This window comes from Geotrypetes seraphini, chromosome 9 (genome assembly GCF_902459505.1).
Source record: "Geotrypetes seraphini chromosome 9, aGeoSer1.1, whole genome shotgun sequence".
NCBI classification, from domain to species: Eukaryota; Metazoa; Chordata; class Amphibia; order Gymnophiona; family Dermophiidae; genus Geotrypetes; species Geotrypetes seraphini.
In genome coordinates, this window is record NC_047092.1 from 29,178,486 (window position 1) to 29,201,451 (window position 22,966).

At 42.7% G+C, this 22,966-nt stretch overlaps 1 protein-coding gene across 1 annotated transcript in view; it reads left to right on the top strand.

Moving 5' to 3' along the window:
• The window catches only part of LOC117366379 (V-type proton ATPase subunit S1-like), a 124,263-nt gene that overhangs the window by 21,851 nt on the left and 79,446 nt on the right, over positions 1–22,966 (top strand). Inside the window, exons 2-3 of the mRNA XM_033957669.1 lie at positions 6,798–6,924; positions 11,881–11,949. Of these exons, the coding sequence (XP_033813560.1) occupies positions 6,798–6,924; positions 11,881–11,949 (196 nt within the window). The remainder of the gene's footprint in view (positions 1–6,797; positions 6,925–11,880; positions 11,950–22,966) is intronic.

The following is a 22,966-nucleotide window of genomic DNA, read 5'->3' on the forward strand; positions in this document are numbered from 1 at the left end:
ACACAACTCCCCCCTTCACCAGTTCCCTTCTCTTCAGCCTCAAGCATGTCAACTGCTTCCCTAACGGTATATATACTGGATCTGCACTATTTCCTATTTGTACAGCATCCTGTAGTTCCATTATTCTTGTAACTTCTCCTGGAAATGACCAGAATTCTCTCTGTAATTATCCTGGAAATGTCCAGTTGTCTCTTTTGTAATCCGCCCAGAACTGCAAGGTTGAGGCGGAATAGAAATCAGTAATGTAATGTAATGATACTCAACTTTTGGAAGTCAATATGGGGACAGCTTAATATCATACTGGAGTCATCAATTCCATTGACATAGGAGGTAGTCATATGTGGAACATTACTGCATATTAAACCCCCTATGGACTGCTATAAATGCCGGCTTTTCCTAATTATGACCGGGATAGCCATGCAAATGGTAACTCGTAATTGGAAAAATTATGATCGCCTCAATTTTCCTTTTTGGTGGGCGAATTTATGCTCAAGCTATAGATATGAGAAAATGAATGCTGACATTTAAACTGGTTTGGGGCCTGTTGATGTCTTTTATTGTTTCATTATAGTTGTCTTTAATTTTTGTTTATTTCCACACACATCCAGGGAAGGGTGAGAGGGTGGGGGGGGGGGAGGGGAGGTTATTTCTTTGCTTTGTCTTAATCCTTGATGAAATGTAATGGAAGGAAAGGGGGGATTTATTCTTTATGCAGTGTTATTGATTATAATTATAAGTGTTTAACTTGCTGATTAATGTAAATATACGGTTATTGCACTTTTGTTGGTCTTATAAATCAATAAAGATTTATAAAAATAAAATAAAATAAACTTTCTCCTTATATTGTAAAAGAAAAAAGAACTGGTTAAAAGATAAAACCCCGCTATTTACCCTTCTCCATTGAGAATATTGACCATTTAACCCTTCTCTCTGTTTTCTGTCTTTTAACCAGTTCTTAATCCATAATAGAATATTACCTTCCTATCCCATGACTTTCTAATTTCCTCAGGAGTCTTTCATGAGGTACTTTGTCACATGCTTTTGAAAATCCAGACACAATATTGACTGGCTCATCTTTATCCACATGTTTATTCACCCCTTCGAAGACATATAGTAGAAATGTAATATTTTGAAGCTTCCATGCCAGTAAACTTCTTTAACAAGTCTTACTGGCATGGAAAGCTTTGGAGCATCAGGGCCTCAGTTGGCAATAGTATTTGTTGGGATACAGTACTATGAGCCTCCATATTCAACTGTTCTGTGGTTACTCCCTGTTTTTTGTATTCTCTCTCCCTAAATCAGCTTAGTTATTGTAGTGATAGTCTTCTGCTTGGGACTAGAGAATAACACGGTGACAAAATTCATCACCGTTCCCGTCCCCGCGGATAACCGCGGGAAATAATCCCATGTCATTTTCTAGTGTCTATTTCAACCTCGGTCCTTCTACACCAGCATTCTTCAAAGCAAAGCTTGTGGGTCAGTGGTTGTGCCCAATTATACTCTGATTCTTCCCTTTCTCTTTAAAGAATGACATGAAGATGGTATCCCGTGGTTATCCGCGGGGACGGGAACGGTGATGAATTTTGTCACCATGTCATTCTCTACTTGGGACAACAAACCATGGCTTCTTCTGGAAATTGGCTAGTGTCCTATGTCTGGCCACTAGGTGATGAGTAGACTTCTTTCTCAGGGCCATGAAAGCTTCCTTCATAGTACTGCCTGCCTCAACCAGTCCAGGGAACAAAATGCTTGATAGTACAGGGATGGGCCACCACGGTCTTTGGGGTTTTCAAGAGTTCTATAGTAAATATAAATGAGATCAGGTCATGAGCCACCATCTCAGCCTGAGAATGCAGGGTGAGGATTTTGTCTATTGTTACTCATATTTAGGATATTGAAGCTCTCCCTCTTAAGAATTAATTCCTTTATTATGTCGGATATATGTTGACATCATTTTCTTAGGCAATTTGAGCCCTTGGAATCTTGCTAATTGAGAACTTAAATAGTTGGAAGACATATTCCCTGTTATGTGCTTTTTTAAATTTTTTTTTCTTCTGATATTCATCATTTGTAATCTTTCATTCGATTTCAGGACGGGAATAATTCATTTGTAATCTGACAATGCAAATAAAAATTTTAAAAAATATGCATGAGATCTATTCTTGAAAACTTGTCTGGGTTGTGGCCCTTGAGGACTGGGGGCTGTCCATTCATGTGATAGAGCAGTGGTCTCAAACTTGCGGCCCGCCAGGGACTATTTTGAGGCCCTCGGTATGTTACCATTGTTCTGGAATGCTACCCGCCTCACTGCTGTAACCTCATTCAAGCGCTTTCCTGCGTCTGTACGCGATTGTGAGGTGGAGTGGAGAGGACAATTGGAGGCAGTGCAGCTTGTGCGTGTGTACCTAATCCCGTGCTGGAGGTGAGAGCTGAAGGCGGTTGCGGACGCGACCACCGGCCACTTAAGGCACAAGTTTTCCATAAAGAATCATTCTTTATAATACCGAGGGCCTCAAAACAGTACTTGGTCTCTTGCAGTTGTTACTTTGATTGGTTTTCACTTTCTGCATGTTGCACTGCTTTCAGCTGTGTATAGCTGAAATTATTAGAAGCAATTAAGGAAAGATTTACCAAGTTTCCAAGTTTATTTAAAATTTGATATACCGACTTATCAGTACAGTGGTGCCTCACACAACGAACTTAATTGGTTCCAGGAGCAAGTTTGTTATGCGAAAAGTTCGTTATGTGAAACGCGTTTTCCCATAACAATACATGTTAAAAAAAATAATTCGTTCTGTAGCATAAAATATGCTAAGATGACATAAAAAAAGATAAATTTTTGGTTATTATTTTTATTTAGATACATCTAAAAACATAATTGTTTTTTAAAACAACACACATTTTTTAAATTTAAAGACAGACTAAGTAGAGTCTAATTTTACAGTGAGAGAGGGCAGAGTCTCAGCGGCAAAAACTGGGACTTAACTGTTCATTTTTTTTTTTTTCTAGCATCGGGGAAGCGGCGAGAGTAGCTCCGCCCCCCCCCAACGCATCAGCAGTAGGCGCCGGGCCCCTGCGAGCCGACGGTCCGCCACTGCACAGGGAGCCAGGCGGAGAGAGGGCAGTTAAGCGCAGTGCCTGCGCGGAAGGATGCAGCTCGGGCGACTTCGTTGTGTGAAACGAAGTTCGTTGTAGGAAGCAAGACATGAAGTTCGTTGTGCGCAGCGTTCGCTGTGCGAGGCGTTCGTTATGCGAGGCACCACTGTAGTTTCAAGATGGTTATAAACTATAATGAGTTTTACCTCATGCAAAGTTGTCATTTCTTTAGTAAGGCATTAACTATTTTTTCTGCGGCCCTCCAAGTACCTATAAATCCAAAATGTGGCCCTGCAGAGGGTTTGAGTTTGAGACCGCTGTGATAAAGGAATTAAATGTTACAATGCTGTGACCCTTAAGAATAAGCATTTTGAGCTGCCAGCGACCCCCATCCCTCAATGTTTTTCCCTTACTTGTCCTTTTTTATGAAATTATAGTTCCACCCTTTTACCCCTCCTTTTAGTTTGCAGTGTCTAATGTTCGTCTCATGCACGTCTCTGTTTGCTTATTAATATACATCACTTTGAATTTATTATAAAAGCGTTTTATCCAGTTTTAAATAAAACTTGGAACGCAGGTCCTTCAGATGGCAGTGCACAGTGCTGCTTCTAAACGTCAGTCTGGTTCCTTCTTTTCTTTCCGATAATTGTGTAAAAATAAAACAGAAACCAAGCAAAGTATCATTAGAGCAGAGAGGAAAATGCTGTGAAAAGTGGAACAGAAAATAGCATAAAATACCTAAAGGTTTTGCCATGACTGAGTATAATCAGTGCTTATCTCGTTATCAGGAGAAACCAGTGATTACTAAATTATTTTGATAGAACCATCGAAGGAGCTCTTTCACATTTCCATGCTCTATTTGATTGAGCCTGTGAAAAATTTAACACCTTTGGCCTACAAATGTGGTAATAATGTTGGAATTACATCTACGAGAGCCCGAGAGCCCTCCTCTCGATGGGTGGTTGCAACACGGGGATGGAGGGCCTGTGTTGCCTTCCATGGAGACTAGCGTGAGTGGGTGGGTGTAGGAGAGACAGGAGGCAGCTTAGTGGCGGGAAAGTTTTTCCCGCCGCGGGGTGGCCTCCTGATAGGTGAGGCAATGGGGCAATAGTCGGGCGGAGCCTGTAAAGCCGGGACATGATTTTATTTGACTGCGTTTCAGAAAATAATTCATAATGTTTGTGGACAAACATCTACAGCTAGGGTAGCTTTTACTGCTGATTAAACTTCAACAGTATTGAGGCAAATTAGGCAAAATGTCTGCCAACAACTGCTTGTCAGGTTGAGATTGTAGTAAGGGTCGAATCATTCAAGAAGCCCATTGCACTTAAATCGATGAATGCCAACATTGCAAATAGGTGTTAGAAGCTCAAAATGAGTAGAATCCATTAATATTTTTGCAAACTTAGGGCAAAAGTTATCAACAGAGGTACCGTCATTGTAGCAGACTTTAGCACATGGTCTTATTTTATTCAATGAAACCCTGTTGTAAAATAACCTGACTTGTGCTAACCCCCCCCCCCCCCCCACCAACTTAACAGTAGCCCACATTGATAATTTTCCTTTATAATATTAAGAGGGATAGTTGTCAACATTACCACAAGTTGTGTTATTTTAGTTCAGTGTATCGCAAACAGTGTGCCTCCTGAGATTTCAGGTGTGCCGCGACACACTGGCGAGGAGGAGATTCATCCACGCCTGCGGCCTACGGGACGTGCCTCTTGCGGCGAGAGGCACGTCCTGTAGATAGTCAGCCGGCGCGGACGACTTTCCTCCTCTCCCCGCACTTCCCCTCCTCCCGAATCCCCCCCACCGAAGTGGGTCACGGCCAGATGGGCCTCCGTGCCTGCGCGGATGTCGACACGATGATGTCACACATGTGCATGACATTATCACGTTGACCACCGCGCACTTCCGGGTGCCTTCTGGCCGGGACACTGAGTTTAGTGTGCCGCTGGCCGAAAAGATTGCGAGACGCTATTTTAGTTTTTCCGTTAGCTATACACAAAGGCCCAGATTCTATAAACGATGCTTAAAGTTAGGCGCCTAGGTCAGCGCGCCTAGCCGATTTATATGCTCCTAACTTAATTATTTAATAACAGTAATTGGTGCCGATAATTGTCAACCAGTACTTCATAATTAGTTTGAATTCAAATTAATTGGGTGGTAGGCGTCCCCTTTTTGGAGATGCACATTAGAGAATGACACGGTGCCAAAATTCATCACCGTTCCCGTCCCTGCGGATAACCACTGGAAATAATCCCATGTCATTTTCTAGTGTCTATTTCAACCTCAGTCCTTCTACACCAGCATTCTTCAAAGCAAAGCTTGCGGGTCAGTGGTTGTGGCCATTCATACTCTGATTCTTATGTGAGCCAAGGATAATGAAGCCATTGTGACATTACTGATGTGATTGGCTCTTAGGCACTGGTGGAATGAGGCATTATGACATCACAATATCTGCTCTGGATACCAGAGACTGTCATTCTGTAGTGCCTATCTCAACCTCAGTCCTTCTACACCAGCATTCTTCAAACCAAAGCATGTGGGTCAGTGGTTGTGGCCATTCATACTCTGATTCTTCCCTCTTTCCTTAAAGAATGACATGAAGATGGTTTCCCGATGATGAATTTTGTCACCGTGTCATTCTCTAATGCACATAAAAGTTACACACAGATCCCGGCACCTAAATTCATGTGCTTACGGAGAGAATTGAACAAAGGGTGCTAAGTGCATTAGTGGCGTCTCTTCGTTGACAGCTCATCCAGGAGCATCAAAGCCGCGCTGCTCCATAACTGGAACAAGTACTCGTCTCTTCCACTGGCTCATTCAGTGCACCTCAAAGATGATTATAACAACATTAAGACCTTACTACCGTGTTTCCCCGAAAATAAGACACTGTTTTATATTAATTTTGGGCCCACAAAAAGCCCTAGGTCTTATTTTTGGGGTGGTCTTATTTTTTTTCATGTACAATGATTATCTCTCCCTTTCATGTACAAAGATTATCTCTCCCCTCTCACCCATCCCCTTGTGAAGTATCTTTCTAGCCCTCCCCCACTCCCTCCCATCCCCCTGTGCAGCAGAACCCTTGCAGCCTATATCCCTCCCTCCCCTTGTGCAGCAAAACCCTTGCAGCTTATATCTCTCCCTTCCTCCCAACCCCCCCAGGGAGCATTTTTTAATCCCTCCCATCCCCCCCGTTGCTGCCACGCATCCCCCCTCTCCCTGCTGACCCTTCCATCTCTCCCACCCATTCGAACCCTGACCGCGAGATCGAAATACAGTATCTTATAACAAACCGCATCATCTGCAGCATAGGCCCCATCGTGGCTTTCTCACGCCCGGGCGTGAGAAAGCCGTGATGGGGCCTGTACTGCCGACGATGCAGTTTGTTATAAGGTACTGTATTTTGGTCTTGCGGTCGGGGTTCGGATGGGTGGGAGAGATGGAAGGATCGCAAGGGAGCGCTGCTGCTGCCGGCGACTAGGGCTTATTTTCGGGGGTAGGGCTTATATTAAGACCTACCCCCAAAACCATGCTAGGGCTTATTTTCTGGGTAGGTCTTATTTTTGGGGAAGCACGGTAGGCACCTTGAAGTATGATGAGTACTTGCTTCCTTGAAAGATAAAAACAAAATCTTTACATTATGGCGACATGCGGCATTAAAAATAACGATAATTTCTCTCTTTTTTTTCCAGCTCCTTGTGGGACTCAACACTTGCTGTGCACGAAGGGCATATCATCTCAGAGAATGAATTGCATTCTTTCCTTCAACCAGTGTTTACCCAGAGTTCCAAGAACCTCGTGCTGTTCCTCCAAGATAAGGTGCATACTTTAAGCCAGCTAGGCGGGACTTGGGGCATCCCAGTGGGGAATGCACAGTTCCCAAATATTTTACAAAAGGCTCACTGAATGTGGTAAGGGAATACAAATGTACGTGTTAGCAAGCACAGCAAGAATTTGAAAGGGTTCATAGACAACAACGCGGAAGACAAAGGCGCGCGCCGACAACTGAGCGCAAGACGGAGGCGCGCACCGAAGAAAATTACTGTTTTTAGGGGCTCCGACGGGGGGTTTTGTTGGGGAGCACCCCCAGTTTACTTAATACAAATCGTGCCAGCGTTGTGGGGGGTTTGGGGGGTTGTAACCCCTCACATTTTACTGTAAACTTAACTTTTTCCCTAAAAACAGGGAAAAAGTGAAGTTTTCAGTAAAATGTGGGGGGTTACAACCCCCCACAATGCCCCCACAACGCGGCGCGATCTGTATTAAGTAAAGTGGGGGGGTTCCCCCCACGCCCCCCCGTCAGAGCCCTAAAAACAGTAATTTTCTTCAGCGCGCACCTCCGCGCTGCGCTCAATTGTCTGCTCGCGCCTTTGTCCCGGCGCGCTTTTGACCTGACACCATTTGAAAGCGTTAAGTGCTGGATTTTACAAAATTGGACATCCATGAACAGCTAATCAAGGGTTTGGTGAAAGCAAACAAAAACTTTTCTTAAAAAAAATATTTAAGGTAGTTTAGCATCTCCAGAGAGGTACATAACATATGGATCTGGAATGGCCAAGCTGTCGCTCTCCCCCTTACACCCCACCTCCCATCACCCCCCTTACCTTCTTGTTCACCAAACCTCCTCGCTTTCTTGCTTATCAAATCTCGTATGACTTCGACAATAATGTCAACCATAAATAAAACCACAGACTCTTTGTTGATGGTAATAACCAGGCCGCAGCTTTGTTTATTGGGACAACAAATAAACTGGCAATTAACAATTGCTTCACCTCCCGAGCTACAAAAAAAATTGCAATTTGACAAATCAAAATTATATTCCACCTGATCCCGCTATGACAGCAAGAGCCCGTGCCTAAAAGCATATATATAGGGCAATATATAGAATATGGCCCATATGTGATATGGCAAAAAACACTCGGATATTGTGAAAACACTAGTAATAAACAAAACACTTTCACAAAGATGGAATACGATGATGGTATAATGGTATTAAAGCACAGGTAAAAGACCAGTCTTGACAGAGGAAAAAGCCTCAGACAGGGGCCCGCCACCTCCATAATGGTGGAATATCGGTGTTCGAGTGGTCACTTCACTGGCTAAAAACCTCCTGTTAAAGATGGTCCAGGAAATGTACTATGTTAATAATTGCTATGTGATATGGGCCATATTCTATATATTGCAACAAAAAAAAAATCTGCGCCCACTAGAAGGGCTCTTAACATGATTCTGCAAGGTGTGCGTACCTTTTATAGCGCCGCACTTAGAGCCTGTGTGTAATACATGACTTAGGTGCAAACATTTAGGCCAACTAAAACCGGCCCACAATGCCCTGGTTTGCGGAAGTTTCGCCCCCCACATTTCGCCCCCAGGTATGTTTTGCCCCCGGAAATTTCGCCCCCACACATTTCGCCCCCTGGATGTTTTGCCCCCACACATTTTGCCCCCGGATGTTTCGTCCCCATCGCGTTGGATTATGTGTACTACATCAATAATATGTCTCAAAATGATGAATGATTAAGATTAAAATGATGAAAAAATAAAATAAAAAAAGGTAAAATGATTAAGTAGGTATTTTTTACCTGATTTTTGTCAGAGAAGTCACTGGTCCGCCGGGACCAAACCGGATTTTTCAGAATTTGAGAGGACCAAAATACATAATTTACTTTTTTTGCTTTATTTTATCATGTTAAAATGGTGATTTGTTTCAAAAATCGAAAATTTGGGGGAGATGTCTCCTTTATCCCCAGAGCGAAGTCATTGATTTCTGTGATGTTTATCATTTTATTTTTTATTTTTTACTGTGCAAAACAAAAACTAACCTGTCAAATGAAATAACAGTCCAAACACAACACCGTCAAATAACAAGTAAAATGAAATACAGTGATAAAGTGAACCTAAAAGTCAGAAGCACAAACGTCAATCAAAATTCAAAATTGTATGCTATTCCTCTGAGATAGTTGATCAAATTTCGATTGCCCAAGTCCTCCACAATACGCCGAATCCTTGCAGAAATCGCCGCGTATTTCTTGTTTCGCGCATTGACAGGATTGCCGGCTATAATCTGCGTGATTTCAAAATTGTGAAGGCCTTGCTGTCTTTTCAAGCAGTTGATGAAGCGGTATATATTGGGGAAAAGTGAGCCGCAGGTTTCTTGAAAGCTGCGATGCCAGCCCTCGATGTCATTGTTCGTCCGATGTTGGCCGTTCAACGTTCGTTGATGAACATTCCAAAACTGAACTGGAAACAATGGATTCTGGCGTCCTCTTCGGTTCATTCGACCAATGTAGGTGTCCTCGAAATAGTTGGCAATGGGTACTGCTTCTTCTGGAAAGTTGGGATCGTCCAGCAGCTCTTCAAATGATTGCACAACAATGACCGGAGGCAGAAAAGCAAGAGCTGGTATCATGCGGATCCACTGGGCAAATTCGTGGTCATTTTGGTAGCGCACTTTCAATCCTTCATTCTGAACTCTTCGCCATATTGACTGCGACAGGTGGAAGAAGCAGCCTGTTTTCTCCATGTTAGGAAACTCGATTTCAAACGCTTGAATTGCAGCTTGTTCAAAATCGGTCATCAACTGCTGCGGTTGGAGACCTGGCTGCATATTCTTAAGCTGCTGCAGCATGTGTCGATAGGTTGTTCGGGTCTTGTTCGGCAACAGCGCGTACAATGCTGGAATGATGACACCACCGTGAACTGCATGAATCGTATAAAGCTGCTCGAACAAAGCTGGTGCAGTAGAAAACGTGCCATCAGCGAACCATTCACTGCTCTGTGCCAACGAGTGGAGATTATCCCTCGTTCCAAATATCAATATTCGGCTGGTTCCAGTCCCTGAATAAAAATAAAAATAATTTAGGCATAAATTTAGGCGGTGGATGGAGGTCCGCCAAATTTTCAAAGTCCAAAAAAGGGTCAGAAATAGTCAGGGGTCGACGTTTCTCGACGAGCTCTATTCACTGGCATCAAAAAATTCCGAAAGACAAAAAAAATATTTTTTCTTCATTTTTTTGAGCTATTACGTTAATGGAATGTTTGACAAATTCTACAAAAATTCTACCAAAAATTGTACGAAGTAATTCAGTAAAATTAAATGTGGAAGATTATATAGCAACAATAATTCAAGAAAACGCTTAAAACGGCTTAGAAGACTCAGACATACTTGATTTTCAGAAAAACGATGCCATTTGTGGCTATTTTTGAGACCATTTTGGATATGTTCCTCCCCCCCCCCCCGAGGGCCTCCCTCTCAAAATTCTGAACTGTTACATGTATGGTGACAAGTTGTTTGACCAATTCTAATAAATTAAGAAATTTTTTGCCATTTTATGTGCCACAAAGTGATATAAAATGCGAACAAATAACGCCTACATGTACGAGTACATAATGCTAATAGCTTGAAGAGAAAAGTTTACCCGAGTCCCACAAAAGAAATTGCTGTTGGACTCCATTGATAATGATCTCCTGAAATTCTGGCGGGATGACGAGTTGATCAATGGTTTGAGGCAGCCGCAGCATACCCTCGAGTTGTCTTGACGCTCGAATTGATCTCTTTAGCGAATCTTTTCTAGGCAGAAGCGCTCCAATGTTTGCATGGCTGCCTGAAATGACCTCACTGAGAATCTGCTGTGGCGTCTCCTGTGTCGACCTTGCCCTGGCAGTAACTTCATTGATTAATCGAACTGCTTCAGGCCTTGCTGCCTGTGCTGCATGATTATGAGCATTTACGATTTTCACAACTTCGCCATCAATTCCTTGAGTCCAAACGCGTCCTTTACACGTTGACCGCTTTTCGCATACCCAAATAGCATGGCTGTCATCTGCTGTTCGTTTAGAGAATAAATAAATATGATTTTCGTAAACTAGCTTCTTCTTGCCACGCTTTGAAAGAACTGAATCCATAAATTAAAAAAATCACTACACAGATCAATTAATCAAGCGCCAATTCGGAAATCATAAGGACTAAATAACCAAGAGGAAAGAACCCGTTATATTTATAGAAGTGTAGAGCTTCTGGGATCAACCTTAATTGGAACGTTTTGGCGGGGGCGAAGGTTAAGCTCTGTAGAATTTTGCAAAGTCATTGGCCAATTTTGGCGCCAGATTGGCCGAATCTAGCACTGGCGACTATAATCAGAATACATCACAAACATTAAAATCTAGGTCAGGTATTGATGTAGCAGTCACACATACATACATACTAGGGGAAAAACGCTAAATGTGCAGGGGCGAAATGTGCGGGGGCGAAATGGCCGAATTTAGCACTAGCGACTATAATCAGAATACATGTGCGGGGGCGAAATGTGTGGGGGCGAAAGTTCCGGGGGCAAAACGTACCTGGGGGCGAAATATGGGGGGCGAAATGTGAGGGGCGAATTGCTGGGGGCGAAATGTTGGGGGCGAACCTTCCGGATCCCCAATGCCCTCACCTAAGTTGTGCATGCATTGGACATATTCTATAACAATACCCCTAATTTTTAGGATCCATCTCTGGCCATGCCCCCCTTTTAAATTCACGCATTGCAATTGGTGCATAGTTCTTATAGAATCACGTTGTCCGAGTTGTGTGTATGTATAAGTTTTAATTTGTCCCAATTAGCGTTAATTATGAGGTGCTAATTGCTAATTACTTGTGCTAATTAGGCCAATCAAGTTGTGCATGCACGTCGGCTAAGCGCAGCAATGTCTGTGCACACCTTTAGATGCTATTTAGAGAATTTGGGAGCCTGTGTTTAATGAGCTGCTCTTCTACCTATCTTTTGTGTCTTCCAGCTTAGTGTAGAAGACTTTACATATTACAGCGAAGTCCGTGGAAATGAGAAGCCATTTCACAGTGTGCAGGTGAGCTTTTCTATTCAACAAGATGGGAAGTTATGAGGCTTAAAATTTTTTATTTTTTTTAAAATTAATTAGATAGACCAGTGTCTCGCAAACTTTTTCTTAGCTCTGGCACACTAAACGGAACAAATGTTTTTCATGGCACACTAACTCCCCCCCTTTTTACAAAACCATAGCGCGGCTTTTAGCACCGGCCATGGCGATAACAGCTCCGACGTTCATAGGAATTCTATGAGCGTTGGAGCTGTTTAACGCTGCAGCCGACACTAAAAATCATGCTACAGTTTTGTAAAAGGGGAGGGGTTAAATGGAGCAAATGTTTTTCCCGGCACATTAAAATTTAAATTGTAAAATTGCAAAATCAACCCAAAAATTATATTTAAGTTATTTATTTAAAGTTCTTTAAGCTATGTATAGGTAATTGTAACAATTGAGAAACTAGATAGAACAGAATTGCTAATCAATGCTAATCAAAACGTGGCTTGATAATCGGAAAGCAAACACACATTTTATCACCTACTATCTGCAGTTGTTCTCTACAAGTAAGGAATGGGCAATCTGTTTCCAGAATTGTGGAGGTTAAAATGGGAGTACTAGAGAATGGCTCGGTGGCAGTTACCCTTGGCTAGCCACGGGTAACCCACCGAAACGGGGGGGGGGGGGGAGGAGTGCTCACTGCGGGCACGGGGACAAGACCATCCACCGCCCCATGGAGCAGTGAATGACCTTATCCCTGCAGTTAAGGGAGGGAAGGTGCGCAGTCACTGATCGCGCACGGCCCCCTCCCTCCCTTCCTACCTACAGCCAAACCTATCTCCCTCCCTCCCTTCCCCTTACCTTCGTGGGGCTTTAGTAAAGGAACTTATTGAAGCCGATGAAGCCTGCCTGCCTGCAGTCACGTGTGTGTGGGCAGAAGCTTCTCCTCTGACGCAGGGAGGGAGGGAGATTCTCCTGCTGCTGAAGAGCGGTGAGATGGCGAGAGGGAAGGGTGGATGCTGCAGGGATGGGACGGTGAAGGGGACGGTGGTCCGGGGAGAAATTTTTTTCCCCGTGTCATTCTCTAGGGAGTTCGTCAGGGTTCTGCTCTTTCTGCAATTCTGTTTAATATTTATATGTCTACTTGGGGGGCAAAGTTTCAAGAGATGGGCATGCGATACTGAATATACGCCGATGATATTTTATTCTTTTTTCCCGTGAGCGATGCACTCACTGCCGAGCAATGTTTGTAACGATATATGGAAATGATCGTGGGATGGATGAACATGATCTGAAATTAAGGGCTCCATTTACAAAGCCGCACTTAGTGGTTTTAGCGCACGCACCGGATTAGCGCACGCTGTAGTGCGCGCTAGCCGAAAATCTACCTCCTGCTCAAAAGGAGGCGGTAGCGGCTAGCGCGTGGGGCAATTTAGCGCACGCTATTCTGCGCGTTAAGGCCCTAGCACGGCTTTGTAAATGGAGCCCTAAATGTTAATAGAACAGAGGTGAAAAGCCAAAGGGATAACTTTGAGTTAGAAAGTGTTGATGTGATGGGTGAGTCAAAAAAGAGATGACGGTATTGGGAGTACATCTGGATAGTAGTTTGACAATGGAAAAACAAATACTGAAAACGATTCGGATGGGTTATATGCAATAGCAATTGTTATATAGATTAAAACCTATGTTACCAGGATATGATTTCCGTAGTGTGGTGCAAGCATTAATACTAAGTAGAGTGGACTACTGCAATTCTCTTTCTTTGGGAGTTACTAAAGTGAAGATGAGGGCACTGCAGATGTTAATTAACTCTGCTGCAAGATTGATTACTGGGGTTTCAAGAATGACTCCTATAACCCCAGTGTTGAAACAACTGCACTGGTTACCTATGCAGCAGAGAGTCCAGTTTAAGATTCTTTCAATCATACAGCAAATCTTATATCACGTTCACGTTTCTCCAGTGGCATTAAAGGGTTTTTTGTTTTTTTTTAAAATCAAGGTTTATTTATTGAAAAATTTTTCAAAAACGGAGCAAGAAATAATACAGTAAACTGATTGATGATGAACCACAAAATCTGCGAACGGAAAAATCAGTACAACAATAAAAGTATGTGATACAAGAATAACAAATCTCAGTAAACACCAATCAAGTTGAGTATAAGCAGCGTCCATCGTAGAGTCAAACAAAAAGAAGGAAGAGGGGGAAAGAGGGGAAATAAATAAAAAGTAAATAAATGGATACTAGAGAGAAAAAAAAAAAGAGAGAAAGAGAAAGTTAGAAATTATGCATCAGAACGATGTAGGTAGAGCTTTAGAGATTTCCAGTTAATGTTTGAGATCTGAAAATAGTATGAAACTGAGGTCTCCTTTTGCTAAGGTATGCTAGCGATTTTAGCGCACGCTGCCCCCGCGCTACGCAGAAAAACTAATGCCAGCTCAATGGTGGCGTTAGCATCTAGCGTGCGCATTAAAACCACTAACACAGCTTAGTAAAAGGAGCCCTGAGTTTGGAGGGTAAGATTGGGGCAACAGTGCTGTCTGTGGCTGGCGCCAAACTCTGGAATGCGCTGCCTGGTATTCTGCGATTCTGTGATGGAAGACTGAACTTTAAGAAAATGTTGAAAACGCAATTATTTGACAATGCCGTCCTGTGCTAACGCTAGCCTCTGTTAATGCCTTCCTGTCCTGTGAATGATTTTAGGGGATTTTGTGTTTCCATTTTATAGGATGAATTTAAAAGATTTTAATAACGATACCGTTAGTTAATGTCTTTTTGTGCTTGTCTTGTTGAAACACGTGTAGCATTCATTTAATATGTGTGCATGTAATTTTGTAAACCGCATAGTTTTTATGCGGTATATATATTTTTTAAATAAATAAATTTCTGTCAAGTTCGCAAAGATAAGAAGATCCAAACGGTAACAAAGCCTTGAATGGTTTGTTGCTCAAGTTAGGATAACTACTGCATTAAAAAAAATCAAAATCAAACTAAAATTACTTGCCGTTAGTTTTCACGGAACAGTCACGTCAAAGAATGATGCTTGTCTGGGCAGTTATATCCTTACGCAGGCAGACGCTCATAACATTGACAGACTCTTGTGTACGTGGCATTAATGTCAACTATTCTAGTGTATACTTGAAAATAAAGTAAAATTCTGGAATCTTTCGTGGCACACCACTGCGCCTTGGCACACAGTTTGAGAGACACTGAGATAGACTATAGCCATGCAGATGGGAACCCGAAATTGGAAGAACTACGACCGCCTCAATTTTCCTTTCTGGTGGGCAAATTTGTGCTCCAGCTATAGATATGAAAAAATGAATGCCGATAGTTTGGGGCAACAGTAATTTATTTAAGCTGGTTTGGGGGCCGTTGATATCATATATTACCTCACTATAGTAGGTCTTTGATTATGAGTCAGTTTTGGTTTATTTTCGTACACATCCAGGAAAGGCGGGGGAGGGGGGGGAACTATTTCTGTCCTAATTTGACTTTTGAGTTTGTCCACCTGGGGTGGGAGGAGGGTGGGAGGATATTTTTAATCTGAATAGAGTAAGGTTATTGGGATAGTCTATGTTTCTGTGTTTTATTGAATAATCATTGGGTGGGTGGGTGGGAGAAAATGGTTAGTTATGCATATTTGTAAGCTGAATGTGCTTTTATTAACTTATTATATGATATAGATTTGTGTATTGCACTTTTGAAGTTTAGAAAATCAATAAAGAATTAAAAAAACAAAACGAGGAAGATAAAATAAAATTCTGGAATCTTTCGTGGCACACCCGGAATCTCTTTGGGGCACACCACTGTGCCTTGGCACACAGTTTGAGAGACACTGAGACAGACTATAGACTATTTTTTTCTCTGTTAAGCGTATTGTTATTCTTTTCAATCCAATGGGATATTGGAAAGAATTATATGTGAGGTGCCAAGAACATCTCTCCATCTGTCGGCAAAATAATTCTCTACACCCTTAATTGAACAGGACCAAATTTAGTATTGAGGAAAGAAACATGAAGTTATAAAATGGGCCAGATTGGATCAGAAGTTCCAGAAAATTAAATCCTCCCCCCCCATGGCCCAATTTATTTCTAGAGAGAGGCAGCTCCAACAGCTGCGATATAGAAACATTTAGGGCTCCTTTTACTAAGGTGCGCAGAACATTAGTGCACGCAGGAAATTGCCACGCGCTACGCTTCTAGAACTAACGCCAGCTCAATGCTTGCATTAAGATCTAGCGTACACGGCAATGTAGCGCACGCTATTCCACGCCTTAAAGCCCTAACGCGGCTTAGTAAAAGGATCCCTTATAGATTGAATCATAGAAGTTAAGGAATTGCTCCTTTTGAACTGCCTCATCCCTCTCCATTAATATCCTGGTTACAGACGTAGACACAAATACACATAGAAATGTACACACGCATGCATACACAGAGACATATACACATAAAAATGTACACGCTAATGCATACACAGAGACATTAGCAAGGAACATAAAGAAAGGAGATAAATCCTTTTTCAGGTATATCAGTGACAGGAACAAGAACTCAGGTGGGATAGTACGCCTCAGGAAACCAGAGGGAGACTATGCAGAAACGGACTCGGAAAAAGCCCAACTGTTAAATGAATACTTCTGCTCAGTCTTCACCCGCGAGGTGCCGGGACTTGGTCCTCAGCTGCAGACAAGGGTTGACTCAGCTGATCCGTTTAGTAATTTCGAGTTTACGCCCAGCAGTGTCTACTGCGAGCTGTCAAAACTCAAAGTTAACAAGGCAATGGGGCCTGACAACCTACACCCCAGGGTGCTCAGGGAGTTGTGTGACGTCTTGGCGGAACCGCTATCCGCGCTCTTCAATCTCTCCCTTAGTACAGGTAACATCCCGTTGGACTGGAAAATGGCTAACGTCATCCCACTTCATAAGAAAGGCTCCAAGATGGAGACAGCAAACTACAGACCGGTGAGTCTCACATCAATAGTGAGCAAACTAATGGAAACTCTAATCAAACGCCAATTGGATATGATCATGAACGAGGAGAATCTACGGGATCCTCGTCAACATGGATTTACCAAGGGGAGATCCTGCCAATCCAACCTGATCGGCTTCTTTGACTGGGTGACGAGAAAGCTGGATGTTGGGGAGTCCCTGGACATCGTATACCTGGACTTCAGCAAAGCATTCGATAGCGTACCACACCGCAGGTTGCTGAGCAAGACGAGTTCTATAGGATTGGGCGACACGTTGACGAAATGGATTGGGAACTGGCTTGAGGGTAGGCTTCAGAGGGTAGTGGTGAATGGCACCCCCTCCGAAACGATGGAGGTGATCAGTGGAGTGCCACAGGGCTCCGTCCTGGGCCCGATCCTGTTCAACATCTACATAAGAGACTTGGCAGAAGGGCTCCGAGGTAAAATAACATTATTCGCTGATGACGCCAAACTAAGCAATGTAGTGGCCAAGAGTACAACAGACAAAAATGCAATGCCCGACAACATGATGCACTACTGGAGCGCTGGTCTAGGTCCTGGCAACTCAGTTTCAATGCCAAAAAATGCAGTCATGCACCTGGGCAGCCAAAATCCATGCAAGACTTACACCCTAAATGGCGAGATCCTAACAAGAACTGAAGCAGAACGTGACCTAGGGGTGATCGTCAGTGAGGACATGAAGGCTGCCAATCAAGTGGAGCAAGCTTCCTCCAAAGCAAGGCAAATCATAGGTTGCATACGCAGGAGTTTCGTCAGCCGTAAGCCTGAAGTCATTATGCCATTGTATAGATCCATGGTGAGACCTCACCTGGAGTACTGTGTGCAATTTTGGAGGCCGCATTACCGAAAAGATGTGCTGAGACTAGAGTCGGTCCAGAGAATGGCCACCCGGATGATCGCGGGTCTCAAGGATCTCCCGTACGAGGAAAGGCTGGATAAGTTACAGCTCTACTCACTCGAGGAACGCAGAGAGAGGGGAGACATGATCGAGACGTTCAAGTATCTCACGGGTCGCATCGAAGTGGAAGAAGATATATTCCTTCTCAAGGGTCCCACGGCAACCAGGGGGCACTCATGGAAAATCAGGGGAGGGAAACTGCACAGTGACACCAGGAAATTCTTTTTCACTGAAAGAGTGGTTGACCGCTGGAATAATCTTCCACTTCAGGTCACTGAGGCCAGCAGAGTGCCTGATTTTAAGGCCAAATGGGATAGACACGTGGGATCTATTCACTGAGTTAGGTGGGGAAGGGTCATTGCGGTGGGCAGACTAGATGGGCCGTGGCCCTTATCTGCCGTCTATTTCTATGTTCTATAAAATGTACACATGCATGCATACACAGAGATATATACACATAAAAATGTACACGCTCATGCATACACAGACATATACACATAAAAATATACACACGCATGCATACACAGAGACATATACACATAAAAATGTACACACTCATGCATACACAGAGACATATACATATAGAAATGTACACACGCATGCATACACAGAGACATATACACATAAAATGTACACGCTCATGCATACACAGACATATACACATAAAAATATACACACGCATGCATACACAGAAACATATACACATAAAAATGTACACACTCATGCATACACAGAGACATATACACATAAAATGTACACACGCATGCATACACAGAGACATATACACATAAAAATGTACACACTCATGCATACACAGAGACACATACACATAAAATGTACACACTCATGCATACACAGAGACATATACACATAAAATGTACACACGCATGCATACACAGAGACATATACACATAAAATGTACACACGCATGCATACACAGAGACATATACACATAAAATGTACACACTCATGCATACACAGAGACATATACACATAAAATGTACACACGCATGCATACACAGAGACATATACACATAAAAATGTACACACGCATGCATACACAGAGACATATACCCATAGAAATGAACACAAAGAATACAGACATGTATACACAAATGCAGATGCATACAGGCACATCGTACCATGAGGCTTGATTTGCATGCTTTCCCCACCACGCACCCTGCTCCCTCTGTTAGTGATTCAGGTGCACATTTAATTTTCTTTTGTAAATTCTACTGTCAAATCTAGTGACTGAACTATATAACTTCCTTAAGACGTCTGGGGCAATTCTTTATGGAGGGCATCAAGATTTAGGTGCCAAAAATATATATAAATAAGATGAATGCACACATTTAAGTATGCATGTGCACAAATGCGCATGTGAATGTCAATATTCTGGCTATGTGCTATTCTGTATAACAATGGCTAAATGCAATGGCACCCAGTTTGCAGATGGTCAGAAGGTGGGTGGGACACACATTTATGCATGTAGATTATAGAATCCTTTTATCTATGAATGCTTTTTTTTAGCAATCTAGGCACAATCATTCATACCAGCTTTATGGCTGGTGATTGTACTGAGAATACGGGTGCATTCTTGGCGTGTTATACTGATATTCTCGAAAGAAAAATTATTGGCTACCAGTTATAGCAGAGGCTTCAAGTAGACACACCATAGGGGGAGAGTGTGGCACAGTGGCTAAAGCTACAGCCTTGGCACTCTGAGCTTGAGAGTTCAAACCACACTGCTCCTTGTGACTCTGGGCAAGTCACTTAATCCTCCCATTGCCCCAGGTACATTACATAGATTGTGAGCCCACAAGGACAGACAGGGGAAAATGCTTGAGTACCTGATTAAATTAATGTAAACCATTCTGAGCTCCCCTGGGAGAACAGTATAGAAAATTGAATAAATAAATAGTGTATAATGTTTCAGCCTCTGATAATCAGAGCTGGTATTGTGATGTCATAATACCTCATTCCACCAATGCCTAAGAGCCAACTTCATCAGTGATGTCACAATGGCTTCATTGTCCTATACTTAGCTCACTTTTATTACATTTTGATTTCTAGAATGGCGCAGTGGTTAAAGCTACAGCCTCAGCACCCTGAGGTTGTGGGTTCAAACCGATTCTGCTCCTTGTAACACTGGGCAAGTCACTTAATCCCCCTATTGCCCCAGGTACATTATATAGATTGTGAGCCCAGCAGGACAGACAGGGAAAAATGTTCAAGTACCTGAATAAATTCATGTAAACCATTCTGAGATCCCCTGGGAGATCAGTATAGAAAACTGAATAAATAGTACGAAAAGTTTCTGATAACCTGAGCTGATACTGTGATGTCACAATGCCTCATTCCTCCAATATAAGCAAACCTCATCAGTGATGTCACAATGGCTTGATGGTCCTTTACTTGGCTCACTTCTAATACATTTTGATTTCCAGAGTGGTGCAGTGGTTAAAGCTACAGCCTCAGCACCCTGAGGTTGTGGGTTCAAACCCATTCTGCTCCTTGTAACACTGGGCAAGTCACTTAATCCCCCTATTGCCTCAGGTACATTAGATAGATTGTGAGCCCAGCAGGACAGACAGGGAAAAATGCTCAAGTACCTGAATAAATTCATGTAAACTGTTCTGAGCTCCCCTGGGAGAACAGTATAGAATATGGAATGAATAAATAAATAGGCAGCTAAATGTAGGTGCTCCTTTACCAAATTACCCTCCTAAGTGACGAAGCCATGTATTTGTTATCAGTTATGTGTTTGCAGCCTCCTGATGTCAGCCAATCATAGTAATATCTACTGGCAGGGGACACCTGGTCTCCTGTAGTTAAACTATAAAATCCATTGGAAATCTGTGGTCAGTAACTTCTGATGATTCTTTCTTAGTCCTCCAGTCAGCAGCATGGAGCAACCGCTGCACTGTCAGCTGGCTAAGTGCGCTATTCAGCATTTAACCTCTATGGGGCATCATATAAAGACAGGACTGACATTTATGTGGTTCTGTTTATGTGGTAAAACCTGGGTAAGTTCTGAATCCTGGCACCTAACTGGCTGACTCCACCCCAGGGCTGCCTCCAAAATAGCTGGTTTCCACGTAGGTGTCAGCTGCTGATTTTCAGCAATGCTAACTAGTAGCTGTTAGGCCTGATCATGTGATTTAGCCAGCCAGGAGCTGTTTCTGACTGGTTCAATTGCTTTGAATTAGAGAATGACTGGGAGACAAATTTGTCCCTGTCCCCTCAGGAACTGAATTTCTCCATCCCTTCCTGTGAGTTTTGTCCCTGTCCCTGCTCCATTCCTATAAGCTCTGCCTTGACCATACAAGCCTCGAACACCTATGATTTTAAAGTGTTTGAGGCTTGTGCAGATGAGGACAGAGCTGAGGCATTGATGGAATGAGGCATTATGACATCACAGTCTGAGCTCTAGAATGTTGCTATTTAGGATTTTAAAGTGGCTGAGGCTTGTGCAGACGAGGACAGAGTTTAGGCATTGGTGGAATGAGGCATTATGACATCACAGTCTGAGCTCTAGAATGTTGCTACTTAGGATTTTAAAGTGGCTGAGGCTTGTGCAGACGAGGACAGAGTTTAGGCATTGGTGGAATGAGGCATTATGACATCACAATCTGAGCTCTGGAATGTTGCTACTTAGGATTTTAAAGTGTTTGAGGCTTGTGCAGATGAAGACAGAGTTTGCAGGGATGGGGCAGGGACAGGAAAAGAACTTGATGGGACAGGCCAAGAAAATGAGTTCCCGTGGGGACGGGGGAAAATTTGTCCCCATGTCATTCTCTACTTTGAATATCATAAAATGAAAGCATTGGGAATTCTGAAAGAATGAGTTTGAGGTGAACATTATTTCCATAACAGCTTCAGCATGCTGATTTACAATTTGACAGATATATTCAAGCATGCTTTGCAATATTTTAGTTAATTTACAATTCTAAAACATTTTTTAGTGGCAGCTATAGTAAATTCACCACATCTCTCTTAAGTCATAGTTTTCTACTCCATTCTGTGATTGATTGATTCAGTTTTCTATACTGTTCTCCCAAGGGAGCTCAGAATGGTTTACATGAATTCATTCAGGTATGCAAGCATTTTCCCTTGTCTGTTCTGGTGGGTTCCCAATTTATTTAAAGCACCCGGGAAAATGAGGGGATTGAGTGACTTGCCCAGGGTCACAAGGTACAGCATCGGTTTGAACCCACAACCTCAGGGTGCTGAGGCTGTAGCTTTAACCACTGCACCACACATGCCACACGCCTCGATGGGGCTGCATTACAAAAATGATTCATTAAGCTTTAATAAGCCATCCCTCCTAAACATCCCACTTTGCATCATGTTTCATAGAAATGCATTCAACAACTTAAGCCAAAGACCTCATCTCGCAGAGACACTTGTGTATAACAAAGCAAAGGTAAAAATTAAATTGTAGCAAGTGAAAAACATTATTGGATTCCAAGCCTTTGAGACTTCTACCAATATGATGAGATTGTGTAGAAGAACTACATTAACAACTGTTTTGAGCTTTTGGGATCAGTGACTGTGCATGCAATTAGAGACTTCCCTTTTCACAAAGCTCATACCCAGTTCCTTAGAATGCACTGTTTGTCTTGAAGATCCTAATAGATTCTCTGCTAAATGATAAAGTCTGGGTACAGACGGCGCCAAACACTCAAATGAATCTAATCTAATTTTCTATTTGTGCGTCGCTCATACCTTTACAGGCTCAAGGCGACTTTAAAGGGAGGGGAGAGGAAGGGGAGGGAGGAGAGGAGGGAGAGAGGGAGGTGGATAGGTAGGAGGGAGAGGGAGCATGTTTATCATTAATAATCTTTTGTAAACCGCGTAGAACTTTTTGGTAACGCGGTTAATAAGTACAATGTAATGTACATTACATTACATTAGTGATTTCTATTCCACCATTACCTTGCGGTTCAAGGCGGATTACATAAGCATTGTCATGATATTGCTAATACATAAGGCAGATTCCATAAGAATTGCCAAGGTAGTTCAAGGCGGATTTCATAAGAATTGTCATATTGTTAAATAAATAAGGCGGATAAACTATATGACAACCTAATAGCCTCCAAAGCAGCTAAGTTGGACAAACAACTCACCACTCTGTTATCTTCATCCACAGATTCCA